The sequence below is a fragment of the Laccaria bicolor genome, genomic scaffold, assembly GCF_000143565.1.
Source record: "Laccaria bicolor S238N-H82 LACBIscaffold_4 genomic scaffold, whole genome shotgun sequence".
Taxonomy (NCBI): Eukaryota; Fungi; Basidiomycota; class Agaricomycetes; order Agaricales; family Hydnangiaceae; genus Laccaria; species Laccaria bicolor.
The window spans coordinates 1,785,038-1,803,626 of NW_001889875.1; the positions used below are offsets into that span (position 1 = coordinate 1,785,038).

Below are 18,589 nucleotides of genomic sequence, written 5' to 3' on the forward strand. Positions count from 1 at the left end.
ATCATGGTGGGCAGAAGATGGACCCGAAGAAGGAGAGCCAGGGGGGTCTGGGTGTTGCCGATAAGAAGTATTTACTTTCACAGGAGCAGCATGGAGAGATGGATCCGTAATGGAGCCTCTGCGCTGAGTCTGAAGATACTCCAGCGACGCAAGAGAGGTGACTGGGGAATATTTCGATGAGTCCCGTTGGGATGGATGCCTGCTTGCCCCATTTGCGATGGTATCGTCCTGGTCTGTCATCCCAACTCTGACCATCAGAGTGAGATCAGCTCAAGATTAGCTGTAATACCCAAGTAATGCCAGTTTCTTCGCCAACCTTTGACGCTGTCTGACTCTCAAAGAACTTTGTTGCAGCTTGGACCAAGCCAAGAAATGATGCAGTAAAGCGCTTGATTGGGTTATGTAAACAAGCTATACTATTTAGGATTTAAACACACTACTCGACAATCCCTCTCTTGCATCCTCGCTCACAATCACACATCGATCATAACAACCCCCGCTGTTTCGCGTCAACCGTCCACTCCGCTGTCGGCTTTCAAAAAGCCTCTCCTGCTCGTCTTCACCCGTCACCATAGCCCGTATCCATGGCCCATACTCTGTGTAAAGACAGCGACGTCCGTTGGCATAGATTCCTTCCAGACAGAACTGCTTCAGCACCTTGCCAATATTTTTTTGATATCTTGTCCGAGCGTATAATAATTCGCGCTCTTGATGCGTCCTATTTTTGACATCTGCGAACATGCCATGTGCAAGCCATGTTGCAGTCGAGAACATCTCCTTTTCTCGGTTGCTTATTCCCACATCGCCAGCGCCTCTCGTATACCCTGCTGACTCATAAAGAATCGTGTGCCCCAGCTCATCATCAGCAGATGGTGCAGAGCCTGCAATATCGAGAGCCTGTTGCCACGCTGTTTTCAATACCCCAACACAGTCGTATGTAGCGTCGGAACACGTACAATTAGTACTTTCGCTGATTCTTGGCTAACAAAACTGTCCAAGAACGATATATGATCGGCATGATTCGCTGCTGCTCGATATGTAGCCAGCATTCCCCCAGGTTCATAAGCTTCTGGGGACGGTTCTTCTTCTTCACCGACGCCTGGTTTGACCTCTGGCGGTAACCCTCTTGTTGTGGCCACGACTTGAAGACTGTGGATTGTCCGCCGTAGATCGTGTGTTGCAACATCGGTCACCCCGATATCGGACGTGTTATGTATACTTACGAAAGCAGGTTCATAGACGCTGCCGTACATCCCAAGCAACACATCGCGGTTTATGGCGTAACCTTCAGCACAAAACAAGCCTTGGAGATAGGATACAGCAATCGGGGGTGGGCAGGGCTCAAAAACTAGCACTTTTTGTAGAGGTAAATCAAGCAAGGGAACGAGGGAAATGTCTGTGACCAATTTAAGAATGACAGTTGGTTTCTTAGAGAGGATGGAAGATGCGGAACGCACCATTACATGTACAGACCACTGGCCGCTTGCACTCTCTGATCACTCGTGTGAGAGTAGGCCAGAAATTAGTATCCTCTTTGAACAGAATGTCTACTTCCTCTAGCAAGATGAGGGATTGGCGAACAGTTGTCTTGTCTCCCGCCTGCTCCTCATCGACCTGGCATAAAATGTCTCGAAGGTTTGTTGACAAAGTTTGACTTCCTTCCGTTCGTCTGAGCAGAGATTCGTCCTTATTCCGATTTCCGCTTGATGTTATAGGTGATGGCGGCACAAATAGTTCATTCCGTTTTCGCGGGATCTGGCGAACTAAGTGATTTCTTCCTACCTCACCGATTAGGTTGTCGACATTAGCACCATTCCGTTTGCCTATTCCTGGGTAGACTTCAAAGACCTCCCAGCCCAGTTCCTCTGCACAAGCATAAACACAAGCTGTTTTTCCTGTGCCATAGGGTCCGGAAAGCAAAATCGTATTGTGCAGCTGCTCAAAGGTTTGACGTGGCGGAAGAATCTTGGTGGTGGCACAGTCGGGAGGAGTTTGGTTTCGGAGAAATATATTGTCCATGTCCTCTTCTCTATTGCACGGTACATCTTCGTCACCCGACTCGTCCGTATTCACAATCCAATCGTCGTCTTTGGCATTGGCCCTTGCCTTCTTCCTCTGTCTTTTGTCCACTTCACGGACAATGTAAGGACGCTTTAGGCCTCTAGCACCTGTTGTTGTTCCGCGAATTCCATCTTTTTTCGAAGAAGGCTGCTCAGGTGTATGCTTAGTGCCCTCTAGTTGCAGCTCTAGACCCCTCAACCAATCGCGCAAATATATAGCGGAAGCCTCATTACCAAGAACTTCTTGTGCGAAACGTGGTCTCCACTTTTCGGCCCAGGGATGGCGCGAGGTGGTCAGCGTATCTCCTGAGCGCGCGGAATCCACTACCCGACCAATGGCGGCATGATTCGCAACATGCTCATCAGGAATACTTCTAAGACAATCCTCGCGTTCTTTGTCTGCCGATGTAGACAAAGAAAGTGGTTCCAAAGACAAAGCGTCCGGTGCTGTAGGCGAAGTGAGAAATGTGAAGTCATTCAATTCTTCATGCTGTGTTTTTGGGATCAGCTGACGTCGGGGTATGTTGGCCCGGACGTAAGACTCGTGTAGTGATTGTGGACCCTTAACATGCTGCGAGCAACGGTCCGGATATGGTGCTTCCAGCGTAGCCGCGCCCTTTAACGAGGATATCTTTGAAGCGGGTGGAGGTTTGATGGTATGAGAGCCGAAGAAAGGATGTACAATTTTAGCCGTCGCTGATGGCTTGATGGCGGGCTTTATAGGAGACGAATCGATCACAATAGGTTTGTGCTGACTTCCACCTAGAGGGGTCAAGCCGTCTTGGTAATTTGCTTGCGTGGCGGCTGCCAAATTGCATCTCTTAGGTGAGGCAGGCGATGGAATTGGACTGGAATTTGACAGAATTTCAACGATTTCGGAGTGTGGTAACTCTAGCTTGAGGTTCAGCTGAGGATGTACCCCGTTGGGTGGCAATGGAGATGAACTGGGGCTCGAGCTGGATGGAAATTTTGTGGCCATGTTGTTCTCCAATAGGCTTAAACTCGAAGACGATTTTGCATCTCCCAAGGGAATCGGAGAAGGATGGAAATCGCCATCTGAAATGTTCGTTGTGCGGTGCACTCAGTGATAAAATAAAGGACTTACAAATTTCGACGCCCTCGTTATCCAGAATCCGTTCTGTCACAGGAGCAGAGGGCAGCAAAACTCCCTCGGGGTACGCAGTGGGCGGTATAGCACCTGCTGGTGATTCATCACTAAGACTTGTCGGAAATGAGCCTAATACTGGCTGCGGAGCATTTCTGGGAGAAAACATTTCAAAAAGAGTCTTCTGACCCGTTGGCACCTAATACAACGCGTCCACTCTTCGAGATACACGGGTCTAGTGGTGGCTTGACTGACCGGTGCTTTCCCCTTTGATTTCCCAGCGATTTTCTTCTTGTCCACCATAACTTTTGGTATTTGAGGAAAGAGCGCGTTCAGTGAATTTATGACACGACTTGACTGACGCGGAGAGCCTTTGATGGTAGTACCAAAGTAGTACCTTTTGAAGTTCAAGTTGTTCAATGAGTGACAAAGCACGTGCCGGATTGAGTTCAATGTCTGCCACTCAGCGCCTACTCTCTGAAGAATATCGGGGTAATAATTTAGGCAATCTTTGTTGAGAAAGAGATACTAGGCACTTTTCACAGGCTTAAACGGAGGTCATATTGAAGTCTTTGATCATCCCCCGACGGCGCTCGAGTTTTCGCGATTGGTTCACATTTCCAGACCAGTCGTTTTCAAGGGTACATTTTTCTTATCAAACGTACCCATTGCCTGAGTTTGAACGCCTCTAGGTTTTGATATCCCTGCGTTGAGACGCTGGTCCAACCAGTATCTCGATGAGCAAATGGGCGAACGTCTTGTGTCTGTGGCAACCACCCCCGACGGGTGATCATTCAGGTTCCTCAACATTGATCGGTCCTTACACTTCATCGTAAGGCGTGCAGACGCTCTTTCTCGAGGGCCAGACGACAGACTCTACTTTGCCGAACCATTTGTAGAGAAGATGACGATTGGTGACTTGATCAAACACCTCAAAGAGCCAGGTCAAGTGGCGCCCTCTACCCGTTCCTCCATTTGTTTCTTATCTAGTTATCTCGCCAACAGAGGGTGTTGACGGAGAAGTTCGTTATCTCCAGTCACAAAACGGCAACTTATTTTCAAGCGATTTCTTTGGTCGGAGCGGTGATGACGCAAATTCTCCTTCAGAATTTGAACCACTCAGGTCCGACGTGCCTAGTGAAATTCCCTGGTGTACTGAAGCCCTTGGTACGGTGGCCCCTATGATGCTAGTCCCCCGTAATTGAATTGTGTAGGCAAAAGGCCCGATGCAGTTAATATCTGGATGGGAAACAGCAGAAGCACGACAAGCATTCATAGCGGTAGGTCACTATCTTCCGAAATTTTTTCATTCAGTGTCTCTTAACAAACGGAAGATCCATACGAAAATATCTACGCAGTGGTGCGCGGAGAGAAGAAGTTTTTGCTTCTCCCCCCCACCGATGGGTGGTGCTTACAAGGTATACGATGACTCTACATACCATCGCCAACTGAGCCCTATTTATGAAGAGCGCTCATATCCGCATGCATCATACACACGGCGGTCGCCCTCCTCTTCTCTTGAACTCGTTCCATCGGGGCCCGATGTCCCCCTCGTACCCTGGGCATCCATCACAAACCCACAGCTTCCTTGTGTGCTGCCATCGGATGTTACCCCAATCTACGTTACTCTCAAGCCCGGGGAAGTTTTATATCTGCCTGTCGGTTGGTGGCATCACGTTCAACAGTCGAGAGACATCACGATCTCGCTGAATTGGTGGTATGATGCAGAGATACGTGGTATGTCTTGGGTTTTCCTTAGTTTTTTGCGTGGACTTGGCCATGTTCCAGTCGCACCTTCCATGGCTCCCAGTGAACATGAAGTTTCTTGTGCCTAATGTCACTTTAGTGCTAAGTAGTCAATTCAAGTGTGTGACCGTCTCGTCACAATTTTTGTAACTTCTGCACCCAACGGTATCACCGAGTAATCCTCCTTGCTACAACTCTACAAACTCCATATATTAAATATCGCGCCTACGACGTATGGCCAAAGATAAGGTAGAGAAGAGGGAGAAGAAGAGGAAAGACGTTGAGGGCCCAGAAGACGTCGAAATGTTGGATGTGGAAACGACTCGAGTGCGTTTTGACACTACCGTCTCTCCTGGACATCTAACTTTGTATTTCTCATACAGTCACCAAAAAAGGCAAAAAAAGATAAAGAGGAGATTGTGATACCTCTTGAAGATTTATCACCTCTTGCGCATCCGTTGGCACAAAAGAAACTCGTCAAGAAACTTCACAAAACGATAAAAAAAGGTATGTGCCCGACTCTTGTCTGGAGGATGAAATGAACGTCAAGTCCATCGAACCAGCTTCCAAAGCGCGGCAAGTAAAGCGCGGAGTGAAGGAGGTGGTGAAAGGGATACGCAAGGGCGAGAAAGGGTAAGTTACTGGTACTATCGTGTTTGGTGCTTACTGAAAGCTTTGCTTTTTCTTAGACTCTTGATTCTTGCAGCAGACATCAATCCAATCGACATTATCTCCCATTTACCTGTGCTGAGCGAGGAGGCACAGATACCATACATCTTTGTTGCGTCCAAGGAAGAACTTGGTCATGCGAGTTCTACTAAGCGGCCAACAAGTTGTGTAATGGTGTGTCCCAATCAAAAACGGAAAATCAAACAGAAGGAGGGTGAAGAGGTTGATAAGGATGATGATTACCGGGAGGTCTATGAGGAGTGCTACAAGGAGGTGGAGAAGCTGAATATGAGGGTGCTGATTTAAAAATTGGGTTTGAATTCAATTTGAATTACTATTGAACCTTTTCCGTTGGTAAAAAGCGGGGCAAAAGTAAGAAATACATTTGCATAAAATGCAAGTAAAAGGGAGTGGATGTCAAGGGTCTCCTGGGCTTTCACACGGTTTTCGAAAATTGTGGACAGATCACCTTTACTTGATCCCTCCCCGGAACCACCAACTACAATGCCCGCTGCAAAGTCAAAAGCTGCCCCCTCCGCCAATGGCGCTGCGAAGGCGAAGACAGCATCCAGCAGTGGAACAGCTACTCCTGTTTCCACTGCTGACAAGAAAGACGTGTCGGACGCGCTGGCCACGTTAGCTGGCGGGAAACCTGACAAAAAGGCGTACGACGCGGAACAAGATAAAATTAAGGCAGAAATAGACGCTCTGCAAATCAAGCTGGTAGGTTACACAGTATTTTCGCTTGCAGCTTTTCAGAAACATGTTGCACGCTAGACCTCTGTTCGTGACAAAATTGGCGGCACAACTAAGTCTGGTCCGGGTAACGACCATAGAAATGCACTTCGTGCTGAATTGGACAGCATCCGAGATAAACAATCCGCAAATAAGACGTCGAGGGGCAAGGTGCTAGACCAGTTGAAATCTCTCCAAGACGGCGCTCAGAAGAAGGTGTGTCACCTCGCAAGGCGTCCATACATTATTTATAAAAAGTATTGCAGATCAAAGATCTTCAAGCCGCGAAAACCAAGATCAACTTCAAAACTGTTGCCGAGGTTGACGCACATATCAAGCAGGTTCCAAATATTGTAGTATGAATGACTGGCTGAACGTTTGTTTAGGCATTTGGAAAAACAGGTCGAATCTGGTAACATGAAACTCGCAGAAGAGAAGCGTGCGCTTCAGGATATTAGTTCAAGCAAGCGTAACCGACGTGCTGTCGAAGGATTCCAGGCCGAGCAGGAATCCATCGATGCTCTCCGTCATTCAATCGACGAACTGAAGAAGCAGTTGGATGACCCCGAGTCGAAGGCGGTATCTGAACGCTACGACGCAATCAAAGCTGAGCTGGACGAGTTGAAGAGGGAGGGGGATGAAGCGTATCCTGATCGCTCTAAACTCTTCGAGGAACGCGATAATCTGCAAAGCCAAATCAAGAATCTTTTCAATGAAAAACGTGATTCGGCTCAACGGTTCCGGGATGCCAATGATCGTTATTGGAATAAAGTCAACGAGGATCGTGCGAGGAGAGCAGAACGTGCTCGCCTTCAGCGGGCGGCAGAGGAAGCTCAAAAGAAACAGGATCTTGCCGAACGCATTCGAGAAGAAGCGCAGGTTCCAGCTTTCCAGGCGCAGATTGAGGATTGTCAAACATTAATTGACTACTTCTCTGGGAAATCAAGCGGACATGTGTCGTTCAAGTCTGCTTCTCTCTCCGTAAAGGCTGAGGTTGCAGGTGTGCCGAAACTTGACATTCGAAAAGTTGAGGAGATACCCGAGGGTCTGGTCGCGCTGAATAAGAAGGGTAAAGCCGAAGACGCATACTTTGTCGGAGGTAAGGGCAAGGGCAAGGGTAAAAAGGGTCAGCCGAAGGAGAATGGATTGTCGGAGGAGTCTACAGCTGCAAGTTCCTCGTCAGCGAACACCCCCCTTAACGTTCCTCTTCCTACCCTTTCAGCCCTATTATCATTGTCGATACCGCCTCCTTCTGCAAGCGTGGATGTCCCCCGTGTCATTGAAGATCTCAAAACGAAAAAGACATGGTTTGAGGCCAATCAAGCGAGGGTTACCGCTGAGAACATCTCCAAAGCAGAGGCGGATATCCGGCGTCTAACGAGCGGTACCAAGGATCTTCGAGATGGTTCTGACCCATCTGAAGGCGTTACACCCAACGCAAGTGTAGAAATCCCAGCCGAACCCGCCCCAACCCCCCAAGTAGGCGATGCTCCCGTTCCCACTTTTTCGAGTGAAGAAGTACTAGATAAACTCGAAATCGTGCAAGATGAACAAGCAGAAGAGACGGCGCAGGCAATCTAGGTTTGCGGCGACCAGCGGAGGGTGGATCTTTAACAGTTGCCATAGTAATAAAATGCTCACATAACTTGTGCATCTCGGAGGACAATTCGCATTCATTTTCAGGATCTGAGGCATCAATTTCAAAAGAGAATGTTAAATATAAATAAAGCAGATGATAGATCCATAAAACCGCGCAAGAGGGGTACTTCTTTACACTATTAGGAATGGGAAGACAAGAGATCAGCAAAAAAAAAAAAAAAAAGAGTCGGGTTGATACAGATATACGGCGACGGTGGATAGTTATCGAGAACATAAAAACGAGCAGCTGAAAAACAAGAGGTGATAGAGAACAAACCAAAATACAACGAACAAAGAGCAGGTCGACTTCATACTCCTTGTTGCTCCGTTTTGACAGATTCAGCATCGTGGTCAGGATCAGTTGTTGGAGTGCCTGAACCGTTCAGAGCGCCCAGATCTTGAGAGGTGTAACTAGAGACATCGAACGTGTTGCCAGAACCACCGAAATCCTGGAACGACAATCCTGGTTGATGAGGGGGAAGAGAATCGTCATGCGCTGCGGAGGTATCCATGTACGACATTGACCCATAGGCATCCGAGTTGAAGGCAGAAGAGGAAGGATCAAGGGACGACCCATTAGTATAGGAGTCGTGTTGGAGGGCAGCCAGCATGCTCGAGGTAGTCGGCGTATGTGCCATTAAGTGCTGGGGTCTGACCTCCATTGACCCAAAACTCTCCTGACCAGCCATGGGAGACAAAGAAAAGAAGTTTTGTTGTATCACGGGCTCTACGGATGCGGCAACAGAATTTGTTGAAAGCGCAACACTCCTTAAAACGTTGACAGCGATCCAATCACTGCGGGGGACGTCAGAATATGAACGACAAAATCGTTCAAAAGAGTCACTCACTCCAAGAAGAGCTTCAAAATTTGGAAGGCGCCAAAGGCTGGGTCACTGCGAATAGTCTGCAAAATTCCTAAGCACGACATTCATAAATAAATGATTCATGACTCACAAGGTCCCTCATTACTTGGCTGGTAACATAGCCCCATCGGATGAGGACGCTACGTGAGCTCATGACATTCCTCTCCTCGGGTCCTCCGTGGTTGGCACGACTGCCTCCCATTAACCTCTCGCAACATTTATCGGCCCAAGTCATAACCTCCCGAACTGGCTCGTTGCTCTTGGCAAGACTATCGAGAACAGAAACAAACTCGACCTCAAGCAGCTGTACTAGGTCCTCATGCCGGCAATTGCAAACCAGAGCAGACTGATTGCGGACCGACTCAAAATCAACCTTTTGCCACGACCTGCGCATCTCGGAAAGTTGCTTCTGATTAGTGAGAACCGTATTTAAAGCTTGGGTAACTTGATAGATATCGAGGAATCGCACTGCACCCATCATAGGTCACCAAAGGCTATAATCCGGGGAACTTGATTGTAGGACTTACAAACGAGATGACCAAATCGTGCGCCAAGCTCAACTTTAGGCTCCACAAAAGTGTTTCCGTAATTGTCAAGTGCGACAAGCAAGATTTTCTCCATTTTCAGCGCAAGCTGGCGAAGGCTAGAAAGTGATACCGCCGGAATAGGGGAGAGCATTTGTGAGCGCAAGATTTCCAGAATTTCCTGATGAAAGTGACATCAGTTTACCGCTAAAAACAAAGGAGGTTAAACTTGCATCGTAAACAATAGCGTCTGCCTTCGCCATCAGACCCGCAATGGCAGGTGCATGAACGATTTCGCGGTGATGTCCCGTCAAGCTGGACCAGAACGTGCGCAAGTGCATCTCAAACTGATCGAAACGGAAGGACCTGACACTTTCGAGGAGCACATCAAGATGATCTTGGAACCAGCCCCAGACTTCTCGTGCAGCGACTCCATGTGGAGATGTCGAGGTCGAGCCAACAGCATCGTCGATCGATGGAAAATGTGAGAACTGACGAACAGAGAGAGGTTGCTGCGGGGATATGTACGGTCCCGAGTTGGCCAAAGGTGACGAATGCGTTTGAAGATTAAGACCAGGCTCCTGATGGGGGTGTCTACGGATAGAGGCCTGAGGCGGGAAGGAGCCAGGGCGCTGTGCAGCTTGGACCTGTGACAATAAAGTCGCTGCTGTGGGTGTCCTATCGCTTATGTCGTCTGTGAAAACTGGATGCTTCAAATCACCGCTCAACGTGAGGGAATTCCTCTTGGAGCCTGCAGCTGAACCTCCTCCTTCAGAATCCTCGTCATCGTCATCGTCCGACCTCTCCTCGCTCCTGTTCGTCGACTCCTGCTCGTGATTGAGTCGCGCGGCATTAATAGATGCCTGGCCGGCATTATTGTTAGATTTATGGATATAATCCTGTAGCCATTCGGCTTCGGCTGCTGTGGCGGGCCTGATGCCACAATCTGAGGGCCGTGTCAGATACAAGGCAGATGGTAGAAAAAAGAACAATGGTGGACCCACAATGGTATTTACTGTTCCCTCTGACGCCCAGGCGCCTTGTTTTTATCGTAGGGAAGCAGAGCCTGATTGCTTTGCCAAGTGTGGCGGTATTGATGTGGGGGATCCCGTATTGATCACAAACCCTACGATAAGAAAAGTACAAGCCTTGTCGGGGTACATTGCCGTCGGGGTATGGAGCGTAGTTGGCTGTGAGCCTGAGAATGTGTTAAAAATAATTTATCACACGAAAGAGGATGGGAAGCGGACCATGCTTGAACAAAAATTTGCTTTGCCCTGTCAGATGCGCTCGTCGTGGTGGCCGCACGTACATTCGCAGCAAGTTTCTCAAGAGCAAGATCGGATCCCAAATTCATCCTCCCAAATGCCCCCGCAGTGTGGACCGTTTCTGGATTAGAAGCCATGCTGTGTGCTCCCCCATACATCGACTGATAATCGGGGCCTGGACCACCAAGAAACATTGACATATCATCGGCCTCACTGGAGGAGGAGTGAACGCTATCAGTGTCTCGAGGATAAGGCGATGCCGCTGCACGGGCCCGGATGTGACTGGGACGCAAGGGGCCCTTCAAAGCAGGATTTGTGATATTATGATTTGGCGGCTATTGGAGAGGGCGTCAGGGGGTCAGAGTTGGAAGGAAGAGAACAAACGACGAACGGAATCGGTGTGGAGTGAGCCAAGGTAGGAATGTCTGTAATCTTCTGCCGATGGAGGGACCGATGAATGGATACGGGACATGGGACCTTGGGAGGATTGTGGGCGGGAGTGGGAGGAGTGAGTTGAAGATGAGGAGACAGAATTTGAGCGAGAGTGAGGGAAAAAGTCGAGGGGCATTGTATTTGACATAATCTGGAGATTCACGGCGGTCATTGTTGACAAAAGAGAGTGGGAAGCTAGCAGAGTGATCCTGGCAAAGACAGTGGTGATCCCAGGTAGCTAGTTGACGGGCCAGCCGAAGAGTATAGAAAAGTAGAATAGAGGGAATGAGAGCACTGCACAACGGAACGAAAGGCCGCCGACAAGGATAATTGAGCGCGATGGCGAGGTAAGTAAAAAGAGTTTGGTTACCAGATCACTACAAGAAAGTAACGAAAGTAGTCAAGACAACAGGCCCTTTTTATTTATTTGCCACATTGCAAATACAAATCAATCTATCAATCACATATCTTCAATCATTTATTCTCCCTCCTTTCCTCCTCCAAACATGTACTTGCGGAACCTCTTCCGCAATTTTCCATGAGAACTATCTCCCAACCGACGAGCAAGTCTAACCCACGACTCGATCGTTAAATCAGCCAACCCATAAGGCGCATACTTGCTCTTGCTTGTCGTCGCGTTCTGAAGTGGTGTTGGCAGGTGCTTCAAAGGAATTGGATATTGGAAATCATCTTCCAATCCTTTACGTGGGTGCAGATTGGCGACAGAGTATGTCACATACTCCAGCTCAAAATGCGGTGGGTGACTTTTGTCGGCGTCTTTGATGCTTGGAAGATAGTACTGCAGTAAAGTTAATTAGTGGCGGTCTTTTGCAATTTATCGGAGAAGAAAAAGTGAACCTGGGCGAAACCCAGGGGTGTCCATCGTTGATTACTCCTAGATGGGGAGTCCGGATCCGAGTGCCAAGGATCATTCAAATGGCAGATCCAGGTCTTCTGGTGCTCCTCTATTTGACAATGGGTTGTTTTGTTCCCCTTGTCTCCTCGATCATGTCCGTGCTTGCGCTTCTTTTTCTTCAATGCGCCCTGCAATTCATGCTGAGCATTCTTAGAGATGTTGTATGTAAAGATCCGAAAGCTTGGGAGGTATGGATTAGGCACTACGGATGGTGCCACGTTCACCGCCGCGTATTCATCCATGACTATATTTGAAGATTTAGGCAGCGAGGAAAAGTCATTTAGGAGCGTTTCATAGAGTCCGACACCCTTCGTAAATTTGAATTTTGTTTTCGGTACGAGATCGACGGCTTCAAGAAAAAAGAACTGTGAATCATCACTTGATGTTGAGGCAAGGATGGGCCAGAAAACGCACGTGGTCGGCATTCATGTGCTGACCCAACTACTCAGCGCACTGAACAGACAAGAAGCGAAGCACATACCCCATACAAATGTCCGAGAATAGTGTCTTGGAATCTTAGCGCCAATTCAGCGTATCGAACGTACTGCACACGTCGCTCAACAAGAATTGCAACAAGTAGCGTTTGGTACGTACACATTCGGAAAAGTAGTTGCCTGGGGAAGGGGGGACGTGGCCTATGACTTGCGTTAAAAAAAAATGGACAATGATGGGAAGGAACAAATCTCACCTGATAACCATACCTAACAAAACGATCATGGGTGAAATGACGAAACTTGAATGCTATTGAGCAAAGTTTACCTGTATCCCCCGTTCACGGTACATTTTCAATTGAACTTCAAGCCAGTCAAGTTGAAGATTTCCAGGATCATCCCGTGCAGTGTATACACAACCAGAAACGACTGTGCATGTATCAGCGGGAGAACATGACATCGCATACATCCACGTGCCTTTGTTAGAATCATAGAAATACATCGTGTTAAGGCTTATGACAGCCAATTCGTCGGGGACGACCTCGACGGTATAGTAAGCGCCTCGTTGAAAGACTTGCAGGTAAGGAAAGGGGATGAAGTGGCTCCAAATACTTGGCAGAGTTAGCTGAACTCCGAGCGACATGCAGAACAGGACATACGAGGCGTATTCATTCGTAATGCTGTTGGGACCTGTTGTAATCACCGTGAGCATTGTGTAAACTGAACAGCATATAATCCACACTCGCCTGGTGTTAAGATATTCTTATCGTAAAAGAATCTCGTTTAATACCACAATGATGGGTACTGATATAGACACAGCGTACATGAGCTGGGTGCTCCAATTAAGCGGCTTGGAAGTCGAAAAGAATGCATGCCAACATACGCCAAACGTCATTATTACCTGACGGCCGACTAAATGTTACCCAACAGTCGATGAGTCGCTTAAATGAACGCACCCAGACTTGGAATCACCGGAATGCCACGATGTAAAAAAATCCTCTCCATCCTCTCAGCAACTGACCTGTTTAAAGTGTAAATCTCGCTGGGAGTACGCGGTATCTTCCGGTCGTTGTCGTGTCTGGAGCACAACCTTTCAGATTATTTTATCATAGAGATGTTTCGTATGTACCTGGCATTATCTCCAGTCCCTGCAGTCAAATGAGTAAGAATGATCAAACGAGCAAAGGGGGTTCGAACAGATCACAAAGTCAATCTCAGAAGCCCAATTCTCTTCGATGAAATCAAGCGTGTAATTCGTGAGCCTAAATGGCGCGTCGCATTCTCTGCAGCAGTTCACACCATATAGAAGTAATAACATGAAGGATCGGGCACTGACGAGTAAGGTGTTCCGTAGTATCCAGCTTTGTCGCTTTTCTTCTTTGGCCGTTTCCTGTGGCATGCCTTGGATTGAGAAGTTCCAGGTGTATAGTATGGATCCGGATGGATATCTGTTATATGCAGAAACCTTCCGTGCAGCGTTCTCGGCTCTTTTATTTCTATTAGCGAGAACGCCGGTTTTATTTCATTTCGGGACACATACTATGTTTATGTAGGTCCAACGGAACCTGGATCGAGGAAGGATAAGCAGAATCAATATACAGGCTCAAGGCGAGCAGGAACACTTTAAGCGCGAGCATTGAGCGCTGAGCCACGATGAGCGCAGGATAAGCGAGTACTCCAAAAAAACGCACGTTTGTTGCGGACCATTCGCATCTGGCGTCCAAATTTAAAAACTCAGATTGACTTTCAGATAAAGATTGAACATGAATCATGAATGACTGAAAAATAGTACAAGGCATTATTTACATAAACTACAACGGAGAACAAGAACAATAAGTTAACGGAACGGGGGGTACCAAGAAAAGTTCAAGTGGTTGTGATGGTATGCGTGTTGCAGTCAGCGTCATGATTTACGTTGTCATCGGTGGGGTGGTGCAGGGCCAGTAAGATCTGGAGATTATCACCGGTGTTGAGGACATTGCGGATAGAATCTTCTGCACGATGGCATATCTGAAGTGATCAATTCAGAGGACATAATCTTGTTAGAAGCAAGTGGCGCACCCTGCTGTAGCCACCAGGCTGTAGGGTGGAGCGACTTTTTGCAATGGCATTGTGGATAGCGTCATACGAATATCTTCGCCTAGGAAAGAGAAGAGAATATCAGGAAGAGAGCACGTATTGAACGAGTGGAGACGCGTACAAAATGTTCTCCAACTCGGACCTTGTACGGGGTAAGAGATACAGATCTGCACCAGTGAGGTAACGGTCGAAAGCGCGGTAAGAGGCACATCCAGAGATGAGTGCTTCATCAACGGATGGTTTATCTGTCTGCCAAGTGAAATAATTCTCCCTGTGGTACGAGAGTGAGCAAAATGGTGACTCGTTGAAAGGAAAAAAAAGTACATGAGATGGTTATGAGCGGTGGCTTCCAGCGTGTTGGGGGCGAGAAATTTATCCATGGTTGAAGTAGAAGAGTGAAGAAGGGTAATTTATAGGCAAAGGTAGACGCTGGTGGTAGTGGCAAATGGGAGAACAAACGTGAAGAGATGCTTTGCTTATGTATTGGTCCTTGACTCGGTTGTAAAGAATTATTTCCCCATCATTGATCGAAGCAGCCCAGATTGCAGATTGTGCCTAACCCCACTACTACTTATAGAATAATCCAGGGAAACCCTTCAAACGTGCGCACCCGTTGTCGGTCTCCTACTATGTCCGCTTTATACAACCCTAAAAATCCACAAGAAACGGCTACTTTTCGTTTTCTCGCTCGCGTTAATTCTCTCTATGGTCTTAATTTGCTCACATACCACGACCTCTATACATGGTCCACAACGCATATAGACAAGTTCTGGTCCGCAGTCTGGGACGAGACAGGTGTCACTGGCCACAAAGGTGCTCACATCGTCGACAATGACGCCCTCCCTTCGGACAACCCTCCATGGTGCGTCTACTTGCCGCTGCTGCGTCACCCAACAATTGACTTCGTACTCTTCCAGGTTCTCTGATGCTCGCGTTAATTGGGCCGAAAACATGCTCTGGTGTCGTTCTGCCGAAAAGACTGCCCTTATAGAAGCTAGTACGCGATCCTCTTGAATAATTTTGTCAACAGTTTCCAAGTTATTCTGTGAAGCCGAACCGACTCCAGAATTCCCTGTCCCCCGGCTCCGGACTACCACCTATGCCAAGTTGTATTCGCTTGTCGCCGACCTCGTATCGGCTATGCTTCATTACGGTCTCAAGCCAGGAGATCGCGTCGCATCCTATTCATCCAATTGTATCGTGCGTTTTTTTGACTAACTCGGTTGGGTTGTCTTCTCTGAAATGTCTCCCTCAGGAAAATGTCGCTGCCTGCCTAGCAACCACCGCCATTGGCGGCATTTGGGTTAGCGCCGCTGCAGATTTTGGACCGGAAGGAGTGCTGGAGCGGTACGGCGACATTACCATCTCAGAGTCTTTTCTGACACATTACGCAGTCTGGAACAAGTTCAACCGACTTTCCTGTTCGCTGTAGATGCCGTCGTGTATTAGAAGCTCCTCTTTCAACTCTTTTATTCTCATGCATTATTTTCAAGGTACAACCATAAAGTTCACCAACATTTGCCCAAGGTCTCTACCTTGCTTTCGGGTTTGGCGTTGAAATCTCCCAAGGTCATCATAATCCATGCCATCCCTCACGCCGAGGATCGTAGTCAATGGCAAGAGGAGTGGCTTGGTTGGAATGATTTTCTTGAACAAGGCAGAAAACTTCAGCTGGGTCGAACAGCAGACGGAGAAGTCAAATGGAATAGGCTCCAATTTGATGCTCCTCTCTGGATACTTTTCAGCAGTGGAACTACTGGACGCCCAAAGTCTGTGCCTCAGTCGTGGTATCTCGCTTCGCAGTTGACACATCATACAGACCCATCGTACATCGAGCTGGTGGAATGCTCCTCCAATCCAAGAAAGAACTTGCCATTTGTGGCGATCTTTGTCCTGATGACGTGTTTTTCTATTACACGACGACGTTTGTACCAACTTTGCATCCAATCATTGCCTCCATCAACTTACCTATAATTTTAGAGGATGGATGATGTGGAACTTTCTTGTCAGTGGTCTCACGATTGGCTGCACGCTCGTCCTCTACGACGGTAGCCCTTTGCGAGATGCGAGCTTGCTTTGGCGCCTTTCTGATGACCTCGGTGTAACCATCTTCGGCACCAGTGCCAAATACCTGGACCAGCTTTCGGTATTACTCCACTTTTGATCCAGAGCCCTTCAAAACCAAATGGTTTGCATTCTAGAAACGCTATCAACCGCGGAGTCGTCATAATTTGGGTACGCTACGACAAATTTACTCGACTGGTTCTCCCCTTGCGCCGCCGCTTTTCGACTATGTGTATGAACATATTAAACCTAACATCATCCTGAGTTCCATTACTGGTAAGCCAATCATCGGTTTTATTCGGCTATGCTAATTCTAGTACAGGGGGAACTGACATCTGTTCCTTATTTGCTGGCATGTCAACGGCGCTTCCAGTGTATCGGGGAGAAATCCAGTGTCGCATGTTAGGAATGGCCATTGAGAGCTTCACTCCGACTGGTTCAGTCAACCCACCTGACGAGCCCGGGGAGTTGGTCTGCCTTCGTCCGTTCCCGTGCATGCCCATCGGCTTCTGGCCATTACCCAATTATGGCTCTGAGAGTGACGTCAGCGCAGCGGAGAAGCGCTTTCACGACTCATATTTTGCAGAGTTCAAGGGTACCTGGTGTGAGTCAGAATCTTACTTAGCTTTTTCTTCCAATTATTCAGCCCAGAAGATCACGGTGATCATGTTATCATCACACGTTCGAAATCTGGGAATGGAGGCGGTTTGATCATGCTAGGCCGCTCGGACGGGGTATTGTACGCCGTTTCATTTTCTGGCTGAGTCATCGCCGTTGACCCCATCCAGAAACCCAGGAGGAATCCGTTTTGGATCTTCGGAAATCTATGATGTTCTGGACTTCGCCTTCTCAAAAAGTACAAGTGCACAGCATCTCCTCGACTTTTTGGCTGTCGGCCAGAAGATTGACAATGGGACCGATGAACGTGTCATCCTGTTCGTCAAGCTCTCTGCAGATGAACATTTATCACTAGATTTGGAGTCAAACATCAAGGCGGCGATACGAGAGCGGAGAAGCCCTCGGCATGTTCCAACCCGTGTGAGTGCTGCGCTCAGGTTGCGAAGGAGGGAACCCGACAATGAATTTGCAGATTATACAAGTGCCAGATATCCCATATACCCTCAATGGCAAGCGCGTGGAGGTGCTAGTGAAGAAGGTCAGAGTGCATTGCAAAATGTCGATTTTCTGCAAGTCTTACTTACATCTTGACCAGATCGTCAACGGTGCACCCGTTTCGATCGTCAACCCAGCTACGTTGTCGAACCCAGAGTGCCTTTTATTTTATGCTAGCTTGGGTGAAGAATTGCGGAGGGAAGTGAGCTGAATCTATCTGTAATTTACTGGTCCTCGAGGATTGGAATGAATGATGTTATATATAGCGAAGCCGGTGATCCGGTAAGATGGTGGCTGTGGTAGGTTAGCCTCATGTCGTTTTGACCTGGCCTGCCCCTCGCAGCCCCATCGCTGTGAGGATAAACGTTATTCACGCCAGTCCTGTCGTACGACTGCCCTACTTCATGTTAGCCTCGTGCTGTTAATTTGCTTCGTCCTTATCATGTCGCCCTCGACGAACAATGTTCGGTCTCGCCAAACGCAACCTGCACCTAGATCTCGAATGTCTGCCTTGTTCAACACAATCAGAGCCTCCATATATGGTTTGCTAGACCGTCTCCTTCTCAGTCTTCCGCTAATACAATTTCTTCTTACAGGCTCGGTCCTTCTGTTCACTGTCATCTGCCTTGCGATGGCAGGCCACTTTCAGACCGTGTTGGCCGCCTCCGATCTCAGTGAGAACATGAGGATTTTCCTTGGCCTGATATTCTGCTAACTGAGTCCCCAAAGCCCGTTTCGTCCCTTTTGCCATTTTTGTTTGTTCGGCCAGTCTTTTTATTTTCGCGGTGCTGTGGGTCATCCTCTAGGTTCACGAGGCGAAGCAGATTTCTCATATGTTCATTTTCAGTATATCTTTCAGCGTGTTTTTGCGGGGAAGGAATCCTATCTCAACAAGGATTGAGCTCGCGAGTTTGGGGCTGGCGGGTGTTTTCTGGCTTGGTAGGCC

The 18,589-nt window shown here is 48.0% G+C and overlaps 9 protein-coding genes across 9 annotated transcripts; 5 read left to right on the forward strand and 4 right to left on the reverse strand.

Annotated features, from left to right (window-relative positions):
- Positions 1-3: 3 nt before the first annotated feature.
- LACBIDRAFT_311794 (uncharacterized protein) lies at positions 4-180 on the forward strand (the record flags this gene model as incomplete). The annotated part of the gene is made up of 1 exon (XM_001876642.1): positions 4-180. One exon carries the CDS (start codon positions 4-6, stop codon positions 178-180), a length of 177 nt encoding a protein of 58 aa, XP_001876677.1.
- Positions 181-791: 611 nt separating this feature from the next.
- On the reverse strand, positions 792-3,334 carry LACBIDRAFT_311795 (uncharacterized protein; the record flags this gene model as incomplete). Its single annotated transcript, XM_001877089.1, has 4 exons — positions 792-908; positions 957-1,396; positions 1,458-3,116; positions 3,166-3,334. 4 exons carry the CDS (start codon positions 3,332-3,334, stop codon positions 792-794), a joined length of 2,385 nt encoding a protein of 794 aa, XP_001877124.1.
- A 250-nt stretch (positions 3,335-3,584) lies between these two features.
- LACBIDRAFT_311796 (uncharacterized protein) lies at positions 3,585-5,000 on the forward strand (the record flags this gene model as incomplete). Its single annotated transcript, XM_001876643.1, has 8 exons — positions 3,585-3,657; positions 3,711-3,806; positions 3,858-3,951; positions 4,003-4,109; positions 4,171-4,332; positions 4,380-4,445; positions 4,500-4,583; positions 4,633-5,000. 8 exons carry the CDS (start codon positions 3,585-3,587, stop codon positions 4,998-5,000), a joined length of 1,050 nt encoding a protein of 349 aa, XP_001876678.1.
- Positions 5,001-5,354: 354 nt separating this feature from the next.
- On the forward strand, positions 5,355-5,886 carry LACBIDRAFT_245726 (uncharacterized protein; the record flags this gene model as incomplete). Its single annotated transcript, XM_001876644.1, has 3 exons — positions 5,355-5,418; positions 5,475-5,544; positions 5,601-5,886. Coding segments are annotated over 3 exons (420 nt in total), but the record flags the coding sequence as incomplete, so codon positions are not given.
- A 342-nt stretch (positions 5,887-6,228) lies between these two features.
- LACBIDRAFT_144436 (uncharacterized protein) lies at positions 6,229-7,692 on the forward strand (the record flags this gene model as incomplete). The annotated part of the gene is made up of 5 exons (XM_001876645.1): positions 6,229-6,303; positions 6,358-6,531; positions 6,582-6,668; positions 6,718-7,441; positions 7,481-7,692. Coding segments are annotated over 5 exons (1,272 nt in total), but the record flags the coding sequence as incomplete, so codon positions are not given.
- Positions 7,693-8,261: 569 nt separating this feature from the next.
- LACBIDRAFT_311799 (uncharacterized protein) lies at positions 8,262-11,212 on the reverse strand (the record flags this gene model as incomplete). Its single annotated transcript, XM_001877090.1, has 8 exons — positions 8,262-8,748; positions 8,802-8,857; positions 8,908-9,284; positions 9,344-9,521; positions 9,574-10,286; positions 10,345-10,538; positions 10,591-10,943; positions 11,000-11,212. The coding sequence occupies 8 exons, from the start codon at positions 11,210-11,212 to the stop codon at positions 8,262-8,264; spliced, it is 2,571 nt and encodes an 856-aa protein (XP_001877125.1).
- Positions 11,213-11,518: 306 nt separating this feature from the next.
- Positions 11,519-14,159, reverse strand: LACBIDRAFT_311800 (uncharacterized protein; the record flags this gene model as incomplete). Its single annotated transcript, XM_001877091.1, has 14 exons — positions 11,519-11,839; positions 11,899-12,321; positions 12,371-12,388; positions 12,438-12,500; positions 12,551-12,591; positions 12,645-12,657; positions 12,716-13,133; positions 13,212-13,299; positions 13,344-13,465; positions 13,517-13,535; positions 13,585-13,670; positions 13,724-13,874; positions 13,928-14,030; positions 14,079-14,159. 14 exons carry the CDS (start codon positions 14,157-14,159, stop codon positions 11,519-11,521), a joined length of 1,947 nt encoding a protein of 648 aa, XP_001877126.1.
- Positions 14,156-14,928, reverse strand: LACBIDRAFT_311801 (uncharacterized protein). Its single transcript, XM_001877092.1, has 4 exons — positions 14,791-14,928; positions 14,588-14,737; positions 14,449-14,527; positions 14,156-14,397 (listed from the first exon to the last, which is right to left on the reverse strand). The coding sequence occupies exons 1-4, from the start codon at positions 14,844-14,846 to the stop codon at positions 14,254-14,256; spliced, it is 429 nt and encodes a 142-aa protein (XP_001877127.1). The 5' UTR covers positions 14,847-14,928; the 3' UTR covers positions 14,156-14,253.
- Positions 14,929-15,095: 167 nt separating this feature from the next.
- LACBIDRAFT_230952 (acetoacetyl-coa synthetase) lies at positions 15,096-17,854 on the forward strand (the record flags this gene model as incomplete). Its single annotated transcript, XM_001876646.1, has 14 exons — positions 15,096-15,328; positions 15,384-15,463; positions 15,518-15,666; positions 15,722-15,813; positions 15,861-15,908; positions 15,960-16,235; positions 16,286-16,390; positions 16,447-16,612; positions 16,668-16,806; positions 16,853-17,134; positions 17,185-17,269; positions 17,319-17,568; positions 17,621-17,686; positions 17,744-17,854. The coding sequence occupies 14 exons, from the start codon at positions 15,096-15,098 to the stop codon at positions 17,852-17,854; spliced, it is 2,082 nt and encodes a 693-aa protein (XP_001876681.1).
- Positions 17,855-18,589: the final 735 nt, after the last annotated feature.

Coding starts and splice junctions, on each gene's coding strand:
- LACBIDRAFT_311801 (XM_001877092.1), bottom strand. CDS start 14,846: ATGGATAAATTTCTCGCCCCCAACACGCTGGAAGCCACCGCTCATAAC. Junction 14,528..14,587: donor TCCGAGTTGGAGAACATTTT/GTACGCGTCTCC, acceptor TCTCTTTCCTAG/GCGAAGATATTCGTATGACG. Junction 14,398..14,448: donor AGCCTGGTGGCTACAGCAGG/GTGCGCCACTTG, acceptor TGATCACTTCAG/ATATGCCATCGTGCAGAAGA.